Raw genomic sequence first — 18539 nt, 5'->3', positions numbered from 1 at the left:
CCTTCAGTAAGAGAGTGAAATGCACACAAACACACATATTGCCCTCGTCCTTGCGCGCGCGCACACACACACACACACACACAAACACACCTCCGGACGACAACGCTCCCGCTTCCGCCCGCACCCGCCAGTTTTTAGCCTGAACCCGACCGCTCCCGCTAATATTAAGAATTTGTTGTCCCGGTGCCCGACCCGCCCCGTTTTCTGCCCGCCGCGCCCGATCCCGCTAAAGAGCGGGGGAGAACATAACCGAAAATCACCCAGCTAAACAGTCCAGACAGCCAAGCTGTCTGTATAAACACACACACAAGCACTAAGCAGACACACAGGCAAAGCTCTCTCTCTCTCTCATTCGCATAGCAATATCCGCGATATTGCTAGACAGCCCGCTCCCGTCCCAAATTAAACCTGTTACCGACCGCTCCCGCGATTTATTCGGAAAATTATTACCGCGCCGCAGAAATCTGGTCGGGTCCCGCAGCGGGAATGCAGACCTCTACCACGGAGCTCCGTAAACAAAGCAGCACGCGTCGCGTTTTTAACGTGGCTTTGCACGTGATAAGAGTATATAGCCAGTTAACCTGATACAGTACACGCGGTTACAAGTAATAAATCACAACTAAATACATTTGCAAGCTAGAGTCAACTAGGCAACAACTTTAATCGCACGTACTTACACTTGAGAAATGGAGGAAGAAACCCATCCTGACGTTCATCAGTAAGTTACTCTTTACTGATCCTTCCTTTAACAAACGCCGATGAAGTGTTCTTTTTAGCATGTAGTTTCCAGAAGTTTCCAGTAGTTTCCAACTGCTTGGTTATAATGCTGAGGTTTCATCTTTGGGTAGATTCGATAATATGCATCTGCAGTGTGACTTCAATCGACCGGCATGTTTGTGTGTGTGTGTGTGTGTCTGCGTTTCTGCGTCAGAGGGCGGGGCCTCAGGTTTGAAATCTCCTGGGTTTGCGCGTGCACGTGAATAACTTGGTTTCGTTCGTACTTCATGGCGAAACACCTAATGACTCGGTATCAAGGCGACTCGTTTGAAGCACTATGAGTCGACTCTTTAATAGATGAATCAACCGTTTTAAACACTGTACTCTTACAGATTTAAGCCTTAGCTGGATACTTCACTTCACTTAGAGCTGTGTTACACACTACATGGAGGAGAATTTTCAAAAACCCATAATATGGGCTCTTTAAGTTAATATAATATAATAATGTGCTTTTATTATGTAAGGTGAGATATTAGTGTAAACTGTGTTCTCTGTTGTAGTGAGTGAAGTACACCTGTAATATGAATGTGTTTTTCAGAGGGATGAGTTAGTGTTGAGGTGCTGCTCATCAGGCCCTCATCAGCAGAAATTGTGTTTAGCTGCAGAAGGTTTTGGTGAGCGCCTCTGTTTTCTCGAGTCCACCTCCAACTCAAAGGTCAGATGCTCAGTTACTTCATGTTTTCAAAACTGGTCACTATTTTCTGTTAACGGTTTGGGAATTATCACACTCTTCAGGAAAACAACCTCCCAGAAAGCTTTCATACTATCTGTCTTTGTTTCACAGAATGTTCCAGCAGATCTGTGTGTGTGTGTGTTTGTTCTGGACCAGTGTCTGTCTGTCCGAGCGCTGCAGGAGATGCTAGCCAATCGTGAAGATCTTTGTACAGCGGTGGGTAATGTGGAAAAAGACTTCAGAAATTAGCAATATTGAACATCTATCAGTTTAGTGGATGAACTTTCTTTTTTTCATCTGTTCAAATGTACCCTGCTGGCACAGAATGTCAACATGACGTCATGGGGACATTGGATTTTGTTGAAAATGAAAAACGCATTGACGTCAGAACCCAACATCAAGCCGACATCAATGTCCAACGTCCAACCTAAAACCAGCCAAATATCAATGTCTAATCATGCTAGACCCTGACGTTGTGTGGACGTTACCACTATGACATCTATCAGACGTTGGATTTTGGTCACTTTCCAACACAACCTAAAACTAACCAAATATCAACGTCTAATCGTGCTAGACCTTGACGTTGTGTGGACGTTACCACTATGACATCTATCAGATGTTAGAATTTGGTCACTTTCCAACACAACCTGAAATCAACCAAATATCAACGATATTTGACGTCATTATTGGACGTCAAAAACGTTGTCCTTAGACACCGGTTAGACATTGAATTTTGGTCACCTGATGTCATGACCTAAATCTAACCTAATATTAACGTCTTATGATGTTGTGTGCCAACCGGGAATGGGGTCAGTAAATTTTTTGGTTCATTGAAGGTGCTTTAAATTGGCCTTAAGTAAGAATGAAGATATTTATGAAGTTACAAAATATTTTTCTTTGATTTTCACAATGCAGAAAACGTGGATGGAATTGCAGAATCCAGTTATTAAAAGGAATTCACTGTATAAAACTGGATTTTGGTGGCGCACACATTTAAAAAAAAAACAGAACTGTTTTGAAAGAAATAGTGAGTTAATAACAAAGAAATAGAGAAGAATAACTGTTGTAAAATTATATGAATACAATTATTATTGAATTCAGTTAAATAGACAAGAGCTTAACAACAAAGAGTCAAGAAAAATAAAACAAATGGAAAAATGGATGTCTAAAGTGTAAATGGAATAATTTAGAAAAAAAAAAATTAAAACTAAAACTGATTTCTTAAGGCATTACAATTCTGTTCTTTGGGTATTTCAGCCAACCAACCAACCAACATTATAGTCTGCAAGTGCATTATAGTCTGTTTACAGTTATGAAAAAAATATAATAGTATTTACTTTTACTAATTTGCTGTATTTTTATTAGATAAGTGCTACCAGAAAATAAAATCTAACCTGCTCCAAACCTTTAAACATTTGTCTGAAGAAATGTTGTAAAGAAATGTCACAATTTGTGTCAGTCAACAACTTTTGAATTGCTAAATAAATCATAGGTACAATAATAAAACAACTGCTTTTGTTTCAGTCACATGAGGCGGCTGGTCGTCGTACTCTGCTTTATGGTCAGGCTGTGCTGTTTCGGCATGCCTATAGTGACATGGTAAGAGGCCACCGAGGCAAAGCTTTTAAAATGTTTCTTTTTTTATTCATTAGTGGCTTCCATATTTGTACTAAAAAGTGTAAACCTTAAGCCCTGTGCATCTTTGTCTTGCAGTATCTTTGCTGTCTGTCTACATCAGGGCTCTCCTCTGACAAACTGGCTTTCGATGTCGGTTTGCAGGAGGACACCAAAGGTAAGTTCACACTCTCCTATGGTATACTGTGAAATTAATGTTCTCGTCTTCTAGCATGATGAGGAACAATTCTGCCATATTTTTTGATGTTGCATTGTATGGTTTCAGGTGAGGTGTGCTGGTGGACGGTTCACCCTGCTTCCAAACAGAGGTCAGAGGGTGAGAAAGTGCGAGTGGGTGATGACCTCATCTTAGTTAGTGTTTCCTCAGAGAGATACCTAGTGAGTGGATCATTCATACGTCTGTCTGTTGATCTACAGTGCATTCCACTAATATTACTGTCCTTGGTAAATATGAGCAAAGAAGGCTGTAATAAATGTCTTTATTGCTTTACCTTTGATCTTTTCCCTAAAATATTAACACAGTAGAGGCTTATTTGTTAATAATGAGCGATTATGTTAATAATGCCACTTCTAAGTATTGGAAACTTTCTGACCAAAATAATTATTTAACTTCTGCAATTCTCCAGCCATGTTTCTTGGAGCTTTTTGGCCTACCCTCTTCCTAACAAATGCCCACTTTCAGGCTGATTTATAACATTTACAGCTGGAATTTTGTTGTTCTTGAAGATTCTACAATGATAGCGGAAAAGGACATTTTTAGTGTTTTTCTATTTTTTTATAGCCACTTCCAATTTTGTGAAGCTCAAGAGGATTTGCTGCAAATTGCAGCACTTATTTTTTTTTTTTGGATCGGGTTTGGTCTTTATCTACAACCCTGTGAAACAGCAGGTCATGGTTGAACAATTTTCTTTTCCTCATCACACAGGTGTACAAAAAATATATTTAAAATATCAGTGGAAATATTGTTCAACAATACTTTTTTCATATGAATTCATGCAGGTGTCTGTAAATTTGTGTAGTAAATTAATTTAACAAAATATTTTCAGATTTTTCTGAGATTGCCATTGTTTTTGCTAATAATTTAAGTGAAAGATTAAAAGCAATAAAGACATTTTTGTCGTAGCTTTCGTTGCTTATATTTTCCAGGGGTGCCATTTTAGTATTTGGTTGTATTACATACAATGTGACACCTGTCTCTCTCTTTGCAGCATGTGTCGTGGACTAACGGTGAAGGGAATGACAGTGGTGTTGGCCGAGTGGATGCAGCCTTCCAGCAGACGCTGTGGAGTGTGGCCCCTGTTTCCTCTGGGACTGTGAAAACACAGGGTAAATGAAGTCACACATTAGTAATCTCTAGAAATCGCTGAAGGAGCCTGCTAAACAAATTATGTCGGTCTTGTGATTGAACAAAAGATTGTGAAGGTGCTGTGTGTAAGTTTTTGACTCTTCTACAGCATAAAAATACTGTAATATGTTTGCAGATATTTAAGAAACATGCCAAGTGAACATTCTTGTTTATTTGTAAAACAATGCTGAAGACAGATATTATGCTACGAAAATGGGTTTTCCGTGCCAGAACTCTCTCTTTGTATATGTTCTTTTAACCAGCTAGTTTAGGCAATTATATTTCACTACTCCAGGTTGCCTTGGTGGAAAACCCAAGTGGCAACCTCCCGCTCTCCCTCAGGAAGCCAAAACAGAAGTAACTGAAGCTGCAATTCATCGAAATTCTACTAGTCCTTGCTCCATATGGAGCAAATTTCTATTGAGCCCATTGTTAGAATGGCCAACTTTACAACAGAAAAAATGGCGTTTACAGCCTGGTACAAAGAACGATTTTGGATCATATTGCTAATATTACCCTTCATGACAACTGTGAGGGGTTGAATTTTTTATATAACTCATGTGTTTCCTTTATATTAGGTTATATTAAGTTTGCATAATTAAGTGCTTGGCTACTTGAGTGACAGCTCGGTCTTGCTGGTCACCCTCACTTTACCTCAGCTGACTCTGGCTGATTAGCTTTCGGCATGTTGAACTCGCCATATTCATTGTATTTTTGTGTTGTTTTATGTGGCTTTACACAGTCAATTGCATTTTGGAATTATTTCTTACAATTACTAGATGATATAACATGCTGTGTGCACTTGTGCTCACAAACCATCACAAATCATTTCCCAGGTGAGTTTGAAATTATGAAAATTCTATAAATTATGAAATTTTATACTTATATCATCTCTATAAATGTGTATGTTTTATTTAAGATAGTTTATCATTTATAATTTTCTTTAGACCAGTAATGCACTCCAGAATCTAACAGATTGATTAGCTGTAGGCTCTTGAACAGTAATCTGAAGCGCTGTCATACAGTGTTATGCTTGGATTTCATAAATAGCTTTGCATTTACCAACACACACAGATTTTATCTGAAGTGTTTGGAGTAATTCACACTTTCCTCCTGTTGAAAAACATCATAAGAACAATGTTTAGTGGCTGAATGTATTACAACAGTGTTTTTAAAAGTCTAAACACTTTATTGATATAGTGTTCAACCAGGCACATTTGGTCAGTTTCAGAACACAAACGAGTCACAGGTAATGAAGTATTAAGCTACTTCTGTTTGTTTTGATCAGGAGTGCAATACCTAGTTCAACCACTGGGTGTCAAACTTACATACTGCACCTTTAAAGGGCCATGAAACCCTTGTGTTTCAGCAGGGTGTTTTCACACTCATAGTTTGGAAAAAGTCAGGAAAGTGGGTGTGTCTAGCTCTGTTTAGGTGGGAGTGTCGGGGGAGGGAAAGAGGGAAGGATTTGAATGGGAGTTTTCCATTTAGGCACGCGCTGATATTCACAGAGGCAAAAGAAACACACAGATGCAGAGGAGAAAGACTGTGACTGTGTTTAATGACAGCGGGATGTTTGACACTGCACTTCATATAAGAGAAAAAACCTCTGCATTTCTCGGTAACTCGGATGCACTCGGTAGGTCAGAATCTGTAGAGACAGGACTATCAACATCAACTGGAGCTGCATCTTTTTTAAAAGGAGACGAGCAGCAAATACGGATTTCCAGATACGAAAATCATGTTCCGTACAAACGTATTTCTGCCGCGTGACGCGGGCACTGATCCATACGTTAGTCCAGTTGCGCTCTCATAGCTGGAAAATGAAAACAAAACCTTTGTTTTATATATACTTTTAATGCATATAAATTCACGCTTTTTTATTTGTTTTTTTTTTGTAAAGAATGGCTTTTTAACTACTGTAGCTCTGCCAAATGACTAAAAAGTTACTAGTATGATGGTGAAAACTGTACATGTCTATTCAAACCATCCTTCTGCAGTCTTATACCAAAAACGGAAATAAGGGTAGCATTAATAGCTAAAAATGTGGGAGAGTGTTGCTTTTGTGTGATTGTATTGTATTGCACTATGGAGCAATTAAGTGTTGATGTTAAATCAAGAGTAATTTACAAATACTTGGAAATGACAATAATTTTCAAGGGTTACAAATGAATTACTTAAAAACAACTGTATAAAATAATAAAACATATAATGATATAAACATATAAAATTAATTGTACGCAGCTTAAATGTAAAACAAAGTTACCTGAAAGAGAGAGAGAGAGAGAGAGAGAGAGAGAGAGAGAGAGACAGGGGAGGGTAAGACAGAGAAAGATAGGCCCCGAAGATAGCCTAATAGCAGTAGAGTTATAGATAGAGAGTCCAGGGCTGGAGAGGAGCAGAGCAGGTAAAGCGCAGAGCAGGAAAAAAGACGGAGCAAAGTTTACCACCTATTTTGTGTCTTTCTCGATCTTGTGACCAAAACCCAAATACTGAGACTGAGACTAATACTTAATGATTACAAACTGACTAATCAACATGAGACCACATCGTAAAACCCCCCAAAGTCCACACACTAGGCCCTATTCAGTATCACACCTATATCTATTCAGTATCTGCCTTTGGAGCCAGCATATCTGTTTTGTTGTGGACACCAAAATAGGACATCTCATCTTTAACCCATATATATGCTTTCATTATTTTTTTGTAAATGTTAAAAATAAAACACAAACTAAACAAAAAAAATTATAAACAAAAAAAGGTTATTCAATTCTTTAAAGGTGTTCATGTCTACTGCTTTAATAAACTTATGTTAAAAACCTACTAAAATGAGTTTTTATTTTTACATTTACATTAATCATGTTAATATTGATATGAATTCAATATTTTGTTCATTATCTATGGAATATCGTTTTTTTATCCGTCTTAAAAACATTAGGAGTCTTGTAATATATATGTCATCTTACATCGACTTTGAACAGGTCATGTGAGAGGAGGTGACACTGTTCGTTTGCTACATGGACACACAGATGAGTGTTTGACCATCCGTGCAGCCAAACACAAACCAGACCAGCACAGGTCAGAGAGGTCATCTTAACTATAGGACATAAATTAATGACATTTATTACATCATATTTCACCCTTCCCCCACTCTGTCTTCAGGTCTGTGCATTTTGAAGGAGGCTTGGTCTCTCTTCAGGCTCGATCTTTATGGAGGCTTGAGACATTACATGTTGTGTAGGTGTTTCAGTTGGTTGAAAGTGCACGTTTATTCCTTCTGCATTGGTCAGACTCTATTAGTGATTGTTTATTTGTAGATGGAGCGGTAGTCATATTCACTGGGGTCAACCGTTTCGTCTGCGTCACCTCACAACTGGATCATTCCTGGGACTGATCCACGATCAGGGACTACAGCTGGTGGAAAGAGACAGAGCTGATGTTAAATGTACAGCTTTCGCCTTTCGAGCCTCAAAGGTGTGATGATATCAGATGCATTAATAAAATAGCCAGATGAACAATAGTATTATGTATAATTAGTAATCATCCAGTTTTTGTGCGCTTTTGATGTTTAATACAAGTTTTTTTTTTAAATGTTGTATATTTATAGGAGGAGATCGCTGAGAGCTCAGATTATGTTAAGAGGAGAGATGGCATGGGCGCACCTGAGATTAAATATGGCGACTCTCTCTGCTTCATTCAGCATGTGGGCACAGGGCTTTGGCTCACATATCAGACCACTGACTCTAAGAGACAGAAGGAAAGCGTGTCGCAGAGACAGGTAAACAAACAGAGCGATTTATAGAATAATTTAAGGTCTTTAAATCATGATGATGAAGATGAAGAAGATTTGTTCTGTTCAAATATTTGTAGTTGGACAATGTTTGGTTTATAAAAGTCACCAGCATTTATCTATTCACAAATACAGTAAAGCAAGAACACTGGGGAATCTTTTTAGTTTAACATAACATTAACATAAATTAACATAAAACATTCTTTTGCATACATTTGAAATGCCATTTTTACTTTCAATACACTCTCTATCAACATTAAAGTTTTTAAATGTTCTCTACATATTTCTCATCTACAAATAAACGTCAAACTTAAAAACACATTTTAAAAAGGTAAAATGATATTGTCAAATTCAATAAAATGTTTATGATCATTATGAACAACAACAATTTTGCAGATATACAACAACAAAAATATATTTTGTACGCATAAAATTTGACTTGGGCGACGCAGTGGCGCAGTGGGTAGCACGTTCGCCTCACAGCAAGAAGGTCGCTGGGTCGCTGGTTCGATCCTCGGCTCAGTAGGCGTTTCTGTGTGGAGTTTGCATGTTCTCCCTGCGTTCGCATGGGTTTCCTCCGGGTACTCCGGTTTCCCCCACAGTCCAAAAACATGTGGTACAGGTGAATTGGGTAGGCTAAATTGTCCGTAGTATGAGTGTGTGTGTGTGTGTCTGTGTGGATGTTTCCCAGAGATGGGTTGCGGCTGGAAGGGCATCCGCTGCATAAAAAACTTGCTGGATAAGTTGCTGGTTCATTCCGCTGTGGCGACCCCAGATTTATAAATGGACTAAGCCGACAAGAAAATGAATGAAAATTTGACTTTGGCATGCTAAAATTACTTCATTTAGATTTGGTGTTATGTCCACATACCTCCTTATTCATTTAACTTCTTGTGTGTTGTATGTCAGGGGTTTCCAAACTTTTCAGCCCACTACCCCAACAAATGCCAATGACTGGCGACCCCACTATTTTTGGAGGTGGTTATAATCATACAAAAGTTGCACACAATGGCTCACACACACCCACACACCAATACTCCTATATAAACACAAACATACTGACAACACAGTTTTTTTATGATCAAATTTTAATATTAACTTCACCTAATGACACTGGTAAACACAATGATTGGGTTACATCCAAAGTCTTTTCTTGGTTTAATTTTGAAGACCGTCACTCTGAGATCATCCTCCCTGTTCAGTCGTGGCCTGTTTTTATTTTAAATGTACGTTAATGCCATAAAGGTGTCAGAAAGCTTAGGCTGGTGCCATAAAATCAATCTGCTGCTACTGATGCTGTTGCTGTGTCGTTGATCTGTTGATCTAACATAAAAACCCCAGAGGTTGCAATGCAATGGAAAAAAAAAAATCGTAAGGCTGAATGATTTTAATTTGCATGTTGTATTTTTAATGTAACTATTTTTATGTTTTGAAGGGATTATCCTACAGTTATGGATTAACAATGGTAATTTTAAAAGTTGATTCAAATTTATTTGATTTTTGAAAAATCACCAAGTGACCCCATCCCATTGTCATGAGACCCTCACTTTTGGCAACCACTGTTGAATATGACCTTGCTCAATGAGCATGAGCAAATGGGTTATGGTTTCATAATGTCGAATTGCAATTAGTTTTTATTTTACATGACTTTTCACGGTTCAACACTCAAGATTTACCACATTTTTCTCTAGCCACACCAAAAATAAATGCATAAAAATTAAATAATTCTTAGCCCAATATAACTGTAAGCAAAAGAAAGCAGGTGAAAAACAGCATGTGTATTAATGAAAGGATGATTAAGTGCACACAGTTAGTTTTAGGCCCATTGATAATCTGTTCAAAGAATGGTAAAGCGAAAGCAGCCACTGCTGCATTAAAAAGATATTTTCCAATGCCTGTTTTAAAGCTGTTTTAAGCTTTGGAGGAATAAAACATGAAAACTGCATAAAATAGCATTCCCAGTAATTGTGACAGTTACAAATGGTGACATTTTGCAACTAAACATTCTCTTTTGAATACCTCTGTTTACTTTGTTCACACTACAATGTGAGAACCACATATTCAAATTTATCCACTTAGAAGAGCATTTTTAAGAAGTTCAGTGGTCACAAGACAAAACTGTCTCATTGTGGATGGAAGGCCAAAATTGATATTTTAATGATTATTTATTTATTAATGTAAACAGCCTTAGTTAATGCTTTCTGTCTGAAATAAATCCTGCTTCAAAGGCATGATATTGTCTTTGTCACAGGCTGTTCTTCAAGCAGAAGGTCACATGGATGATGGCATCACTCTGTCCCGCTCTCAGAGGGAGGAGTCACAAGCTGCGTGTCTCATTCGAAGCTCAGTCCTTCTCTTCTCACAATTCATTAGGTAAATGTAGAAAACAATGCATTAGTAGAAGACCATCAAAATGTTTAAAGGTACATCATGTAGAGTACGTCACATAAAAAACAGATTCTTTTAAACCCTCCTAAACAAAAATGTCTTTTTTGATTCATGTCTTATGACCCAGTCAGTACACTCCTCAGAATGATTTGGGAAAGAGTGATTGGGGTGGATATTTTACATGGAAGATGGTTTGGTCTCTAGCCATTGAGCTCTCAGTCTGGCATAGGGCAGGAGCTGTTCACAAGGCTTCTACACAGAATACACATTAGACAACATTTAGGACATTAACACAATGCTATTCACGAATCTCTCTTTCCTTCAATGTAAATCCAATATAGGACATTATATTCATTGTACATGGGAGTTTCATGTGATCCAGACCTACTGGTTTAGAATTATAGCTAATTTAAACAGCATCTTAAGTCTAGTCTTTGATATGGACCCTCTGTCACTTCTACTGGGTTTTAGCAACAAGCATATACAACAATAAACACTATTTGTTCTGCCTATTAACTTTCGTTCTCAGGAAGAACTTTTTTAACGTCATGGATCAGTGATAAACCCCCTTCCATAAAAGGATGGCATGTGATTATTAGTGAAACTATTTTTCTGGAACTTCCAACAGGTCTCATTCACTCCACAACTGACAATTTTATTCACATTTGGACTCCATATCTGGAAAGTATAAATGCCTCTGTGTGTGATATTTTATATTTGGAATGACATAATGTATACAGGGGTATCCATTTGTCTTCTTTTTCCCCAAATTTTTTTCTGTTGGTCCTGCTGTTTTGCTTGTGGTGAAATGCTCTATGGATATTACCATTCGTACACTTTTGTTTCAGGAATTTCATGTTAATGTGTAGTTTTGGTTCATGTTTGTTAAAGAGCCCATATTATACATGAAATAAGGCCATATCTTGGTTGTAAGGGTCTCCAACAACAGTCTAATATGCATGCAAGGTCAAAAAACACTTTCATGGTCTTATAATCTGCATTTATTTTTACCTAATTATCCCAGCGACTCCCGTATAATTCGTCCAGTGATTCATTTGTTCCCAAACCCCTCCTTAGCGCGAAGCTAATCTGCGCTGATTGGACCAATGACAGTCTGTTGTGATTGGTCGACTGCCTTCAGTCAGAGAGTGAAATGCCAAACAGCTAATCAGCAATATAAAAGTAATCACAGTTCATACACGCTCGATAGTGTAGGCGTGGATTTTAGCTGCCAGTGGGTCAATGTAAATACAGACTATGGACTTGAAAATACAGACGACTAACTATTTTATTGAGCAAAAACTCCAAAAACAGTTGAGGAGATCTCCTAGCTTCTCACTCTGCTCTTTTCACAGACACACACACACACATATTGCACACACACACACACTTAACCCTGCTCCGGACGACACCGCGCGCGCGCACACACACACACACACACACACACACACACACCTCCGGACGACAGCGCGCACACACGCACACACAGACACACACACTACTCCTCGCCCACGGAGCTCCGTTAACAAAGCAGCACGCGTCGCGTTTTTAACGTGACTTTGCACGCGATAAGAGAATATAGCCAGTTAACCTGATACAGTACACGCGGTTACAAGTAACAAATCACAACTAAATACATTTGCAAGCTAGAGTCAACGAGGCAACTTTAGGCAAGTTTATTTATATAGCACATTTCATACACAATGGCAATTCAAAGTGCTTTACATAAACAAGAATAAAAGAAACAAGTAAAAAAATAAATAAAAATAAAAACAAATAATAAAAATGCATAAAAACAAAACAAAACATAAAAACAGGTAAAATGTGATATAAAAGAATGAAGAAGAAGAGAAAAACATGATAGTGCAATCTGTCGGACGCAGCACAGTGCTCATTCAGTAAAGGCACAGCTAAACAGATGTGTTTTCAGTCTTGATTTGAATGTGCCTAATGTTGGAGCACATCTGATCATTTCTGGAAGCTGATTCCAGCAGCGAGGGGCGTAGTGGCTAAAAGCCGATTCACCCTGCTTTGACTGAACTCTTGGAACTTCTAGTTTATATGATCCTAAAGATCTGAGTGATCTGTTAGGTTTGTATTGAGTGAGCATATCTGTGATGTATTTAGGTCCTAGGCCATTTAGTGATTTATAGACCAGTAATAATACTTTAAAATCTATTCTGAATGTAACTGGCAGCCAGTGTAAAGACCTGAGGACAGGTGTGATGTGCTCTGATTTTCTGGTTCTGGTTAGAATTCTGGCTGCAGTGTTCTGGATGAGCTGCAACTGTCTGACTGTCTTTTTAGGAAGGCCAGTGAGGAGTCCATTACAGTAATCCACCCTGCTGCTGATAAAAGCATGAACAAGTTTTTCTAAATCTTCACTAGAAACAAAGCATCTGATTCTTGCTATGTTTTTGAGATGATAGTATGCTGATTTACTGACTGCTTTGACATGACTGTTGAAACTCAGATCTGACTCCAGAGTCACACCAAGATTCTTGACCTTATTTTTTGTCGTTTGACCTTTAGTGTCAAGGTACGCATTTACCTTGAGAACCTCATCTTTGTTTCCAAACACAATAATTTCAGTTTTCTCTTTGTTTAACTGAAGAAAGTTTTGGCACATCCAATTGCTCATTTCATCAATGCATTGGCAGAGGGTGTCAATGGGGCTGTAGTCATTAGGCAGTAAGGCTAGGTAGATCTGAGTGTCATCAGCATAGCTGTGGTAGGAGATTTGGTTCTTTCTCATTATTTGGCTTAGAGGGAGCATGTAAAGGTTGAACAGGAGAGGTGCAAGAATCGAGCCTTGTGGGACTCCACACGTCATGGGTGTCCACCTCGACCTATGGTCACCTATACTGACATGGTAACCTCTACCTTCTAGGTAAGATCTAAACCATTTGAGGACCGTGCCAGATAGCCCGACCCAGTTTTCCAGCCTATCCAGAAGTATGCTGTGATCGACAGTGTCAAATGCAGCACTGAGATCCAACAATACCAGCACTGTTATTTTACCTGAATCTGTATTTAGGCGTATATCATTGATTATCTTTATAAGAGCGCTCTCTGTACTGTGATGTGCTCTGAACCCCGATTGAAAATTGTCTAAACACCCCCTGAAGTTTAAGAACTTGTTAACCTGGTTAAAAACAACTTTTTCAATGATTTTGCCAATGAAAGGGAGATTTGAGATTGGCCTGTAATTGCTCAATAGGGTGTTATCCAGGTTGCTCTTCTTCAAGAGGGGTTTAACAACTGCAGTTTTAAGTGAGGTTGGAAAAACCCCTGATAGAAGTGAAGCATTTACCACTTTTAGAAGATCCATTTCTAAACATGTAAACACCGTTTTGAAGAATGATGTGGGGAGCGTGTCAAGACTGCAGGTTGATGTTTTCATAACTTGCACAGTCTCTTCTAAGATTTTGCTGTTAATTGCCATGAAATCAGACATAGTGTCTGATTTCTTAAGTTGTGGTTGAGCTTGTTTGATATCGACACAACTTGGTTGATTGGATGAGCTGATTGCCTTTCTGATATTATTAATCTTATCAGTGAAGAAATGAGCAAACTCATTACATTTGCTTTCAGAGAGGAGCTCACTGGGAATCTGACTGGGGGGGTTTGTGAGTCTCTCTATCGTTGCAAAGAGTGTACGAGCATTATTTAAGTTGCTGTTTATAAGGCTTGAAAAGAAAGTCTGTCTAGCAGTGTTTAGTTCCATATTAAAGGCATGAAGACTGTCTTTATAGATGTTATAATGGACTACTAGTTTCGTTTTTCTCCACATACGCTCAGCTTTTCTGCACTGTCTTTTCATCATTTGTACTTTCGGTGACCTTGTCCAAGATCCCTTTTGCCTGCCAGTCATCTTCTTGACTTTAACAGGAGCGATGTCATTTATGACATTCTCAATTTTCGAATTGAATAAATCAAGGAGAGAATCAACAGAATCTGCAGATATACTTGGTGCTAGTGATATGGCCTTCATAAACTGCTCACTAGTGTTCTCATTTATGCATCTCTTTCTGACAGAGACTGATCTGTCTTTAATAGCTGGAGTGATCAATATATCAAAAAAGATACAGAAATGATCAGATAGTGCCACATCCTTAACAACAGTTGATGAAATGTGTAAACCCTTAGTTATAAGTAGATCAAGAGTGTGTCCACGATTGTGTGTGGGTCCTTGAACATGCTGAGTCAGATCAAAAGTGTTAAAAACAGTCATCAGTTCTTTTACAGCATTGATTTCTGGATTATCAATGTGAATATTAAAATCCCCAGCAATACTAAAATAATCAAATTCAGAGGTTACTATTGATAACAGCTCTGTAAAATCCTCAATAAAAGCTGGAGAATATTTTGGAGGTCTGTAGATAATGATTAGTAAGATGCGTGGAGCACCTTTTAGTGCTATACTCAGATATTCAAAAGACAGATAGTCACCAAATGACACTTGTTTACATTCATACACATCTTTAAACAGGGCAGCGATGCCTCCACCTCTCCTATTAGCTCTGCAAACACTCAAAAAGTCAAAGTTTAAAGGAGCTGCTTCATTCAGAACTGCTGCGCTACAACTGTCATCTAGCCAAGTTTCAGTTAAAAGCATAAAATCAAGGCAATTTGTGTTGATAAAATCATTGACTAAAAGAGACTTATTGTTGAGCGATCTGATGTTTAAAAGCGCTAACTTAACAGTTTTAGCTGTTTTTTCTATAGTAGTCTCAGATCTACATTTAATAGACACCAGATTTGAATGATTTGCTAAACGGCCTGATGAAGTCTTTGGTTTTCTGTCACTTAACACAACACATATCTGCTTAGAGAAAGCTACAGACACACTGGGTTCCTGCTTGTTCTGAAAACATTTGATAAAGACACTGTTATCTAAGCAGGTCCCCGACACACATCACAGAGAGCTCTTGTGTTCACCAGCTGAAGATGGGGCGTTGTTGTTTGGGCCCTGGCGGTGTGATCGGAGGGCTCTTCCAGGTGGGCTCATAGGTGGTTGTGGAGCAGGCCGCTTTTTGGTTGGTAACTGGGGGCTTGCGGCAATGGAGTGTGAAAGTTTAGTTCCAGCATATACCAGTTCCTCCATCTTTTTTGAAAAACCCAAGAGTGGTGAACATTGTGACAATGAGAACGTGTCCGGTGACAGAGGCTGTGCATCTGGAGATTCTGTCTGCAGAAATATGTTTTCCTGAGGATCATTTTTGAGTGACGAGACTTGATGCTGTTCTGATGCGTCACAGTCTGCCTGTGTTGAGCAGAGGGCAACTGATAGTGTCTCTATCAACATTGGGTGTTTTGGCTGCGTGGCATTATCACTGTCCTTGGGTGATTCGTCAGCCACAAGTCCACTCAGGAGCTGATTTGAAGTCCTGTGGTCATCCGAACATTTGCTAGGTGTGTGTTTGCAATTCAGTTCAGTGGCATACACAGCTGATGGATGATTGAGGGAGAAAAAAATATTGTCCTTTAGCACCTTTGCACCAAGTTTGTTTGGATGAAGGCCATCTGATGTAAACAGCTGTCTTTGGTTCCAGAAGAGATTGAAGTTGTCGATGAAATTCAGTCCTTTCTTGTTACATGTTTTCTGTAGCCATACATTTAGACCAAGAAGCCGTGAAAACATATTTGTCCCTCTTGCAGGGAGTGGTCCACTTATGAACGCCTGAACCTTCAATCTTTCAGCTGTTTCCAAGAGCTCACAGAAATCTTTCTTGAGTAGTTCTGACTGTTCTTTCCGAATATCATTCTTCCCCACATGGATGATAATCCGTTTTGCCGTCTTGTGCTTTTTCAGAATTTCCTCAAGCTCTTTGTTTACATCAGAAACTGTTGCATGAGGAAAGCAGTATGTCATTGTAGATCTGCTCCTGAAATTCTTGATTATTGAATCTCCTACGACTAGTGTTCTTATCTCAGGTGTGATCGGAGCAGAATGCCGCTGTCTAGTCGGCCTTGAGCCTCTGTTCCATGCAGAATTAGTTGCTGAATCATGCGATCTCTGTCTGACTACATTTGGGGATTCTTCACCCATATTACTCAAAACTTCATATCTGTTCTGAAGCTGTATTTGAGTCCGAGCTGTATTTGGGGTAGAAGACGCTAATGCGGCAGCGTATGATCTGACCCCTCGAGTACCCTTTGGTCTCGCACCTTGTTTATGCCAATGCTCATTTTCAACAGTTCTTTTCTGTTTTTCTGTGCTCAAAACAGTAGCAGGAACAGATTTATGGGACTCACCGGCTGTGTGCTGAGAGAATCCACAATGAAGCTGAAGTTCTGGTCGGATCGCAAGCAACTTCGTTTCAAGAACTGCAATCTTTTGTAGAAGTTTGTGGCAGTTTGTACAGCAGTGAGAATCTGAATTAATCCGATCCAGAGGCATTTTCACAGTCGTGTCTTCCCGTCTCCGGAATGTAAGCAGCTGATAGCTGGTAGCAGGAGGATTGTTTAGACGGTAATTCCTTTCTTGTTAGTAAAGCTATATTCCAGAAAGTTTGTAGAATCGATGCTGATCTTCAAGCCGTGTTGTTTGAGCACTGTGCTGATAGGCTCAAGTTAAAATTAGGGTATAAGATACAAAAGCAAGAGTGCGAAGAGCGGAGCAGTGGGCAAAGACGTCCGAACAGTAGCAAAGCAGGAAGTGCAATTAATCGCACGTACTTACACTTGAGAAATGGAGGAAGAAAAATCCATCCTGAAGTCCATCAGTAAGTTACTCTTTACTGATCCTTCCTTTACCAAACGCTGATGAAGTATACTTTGTAGCATGTAGTTTCCAGAAGTTTCCAACTGCTTGGCTATAATGCTGAGGTTTCATCTTTGGGTAGAGACTCAATATATCCATCTGCAGTGTGACTTCAATCGACCGCATGTTTGTGTGTGTGTGTGTGTTTGTGGGTGTGTGTGTGTATCTGGGTTTCTGCGTCAGAGGGCGGGGCCTCAGGTTTGAAATCTCCCGGGTTTGCGCGTGCACGTGAATAACTTGGTTTCATTCGTACGTCATGGCGAAACACCTAATGAATCGGTATCAAGGCGACTCGTTTGAAGCACTATGAGTCGACTCTTTTATAGATGAATCAACAGTTTTAAACACTGTACACTAACAGATTTAAGCCTTAGCTGGATACTTCACTTCACTTAGAGCTGTGTTACACACTACATGGAGGGGAATTTTCAAAAACCCATAATATGGGCTCTTTAAAATAAAAGCAAATGAAAAAGATTTTCACAGACATCTTAGGAAGTAAGGGAAAGTAAGGTTCTCATATTTTATGATAATGCTTATACTTTTATAAGGCCTAACATGTTCAAAGAATTATATTTTATCATTTCTTTTTCATTTTTGCTTTTTTAAAGCAGACTAGATGATGTCACCCAGAAAGAAAACATCACCAATTTCAATCTTCCGATTGAGATGATCCGTCTAACCCTCCAAGATTTGCTTGGTTATTTTCATTGTCCTGAAAAGGGGCAAGACCACAAGATCAGGCAGGGAGACATTGGAGCGCTGAAGAACAGACAAAATCTCTTTCAAGATGAGGTAATAACCTCAAAACAAAAAAAAAAACTCACATATCAAGCCAAATGCCACATTAGTATTTTCATTATTTCTTTAATTATTTTCTTTATAATGATTTTTATTCCTTGTGGTTGTTTAAGGGTATAATCCTTCTAGTGCTGGACTGCATTGACCACCTGCATGTGTACAACAGTGCAGCTCATTTTGCTGAGGCTGTTGGAAAAGAGGCAGGAGAGTGTTGGGAAGGGGTCTTGAATGCTTTTTATGAGCTGTTAGGTATAGGATGATTTGTGTTTCTTTACATAATTATATAATAATATAATATTATATATAATTATATAATAATAATAATATACAAATAGTTTTGCTCTAACTGACATACTTCTCACAG

At 38.8% G+C, this 18539-nt stretch overlaps 1 protein-coding gene across 1 annotated transcript in view; it reads left to right on the top strand.

Annotated features, from left to right (window-relative positions):
• The window catches only part of ryr2b (ryanodine receptor 2b (cardiac)), a 119842-nt gene that overhangs the window by 3574 nt on the left and 97729 nt on the right, over nucleotides 1-18539 (top strand). The window contains exons 2-14 of the mRNA XM_068214574.2: nucleotides 1316-1432; nucleotides 1562-1666; nucleotides 2975-3049; nucleotides 3164-3242; nucleotides 3351-3463; nucleotides 4294-4411; nucleotides 7412-7508; nucleotides 7593-7667; nucleotides 7748-7904; nucleotides 8038-8208; nucleotides 10472-10593; nucleotides 17986-18169; nucleotides 18289-18424. Of these exons, the coding sequence (XP_068070675.2) occupies nucleotides 1316-1432; nucleotides 1562-1666; nucleotides 2975-3049; nucleotides 3164-3242; nucleotides 3351-3463; nucleotides 4294-4411; nucleotides 7412-7508; nucleotides 7593-7667; nucleotides 7748-7904; nucleotides 8038-8208; nucleotides 10472-10593; nucleotides 17986-18169; nucleotides 18289-18424 (1549 nt within the window). The remainder of the gene's footprint in view (nucleotides 1-1315; nucleotides 1433-1561; nucleotides 1667-2974; nucleotides 3050-3163; nucleotides 3243-3350; nucleotides 3464-4293; nucleotides 4412-7411; nucleotides 7509-7592; nucleotides 7668-7747; nucleotides 7905-8037; nucleotides 8209-10471; nucleotides 10594-17985; nucleotides 18170-18288; nucleotides 18425-18539) is intronic.

Source organism: Danio rerio, chromosome 17 (genome assembly GCF_049306965.1).
Source record: "Danio rerio strain Tuebingen ecotype United States chromosome 17, GRCz12tu, whole genome shotgun sequence".
NCBI lineage: Eukaryota > Metazoa > Chordata > Actinopteri > Cypriniformes > Danionidae > Danio > Danio rerio.
The sequence above is the reverse complement of the archived record's forward strand: the minus strand, read 5'-3'. Positions and strand labels throughout refer to the sequence as shown.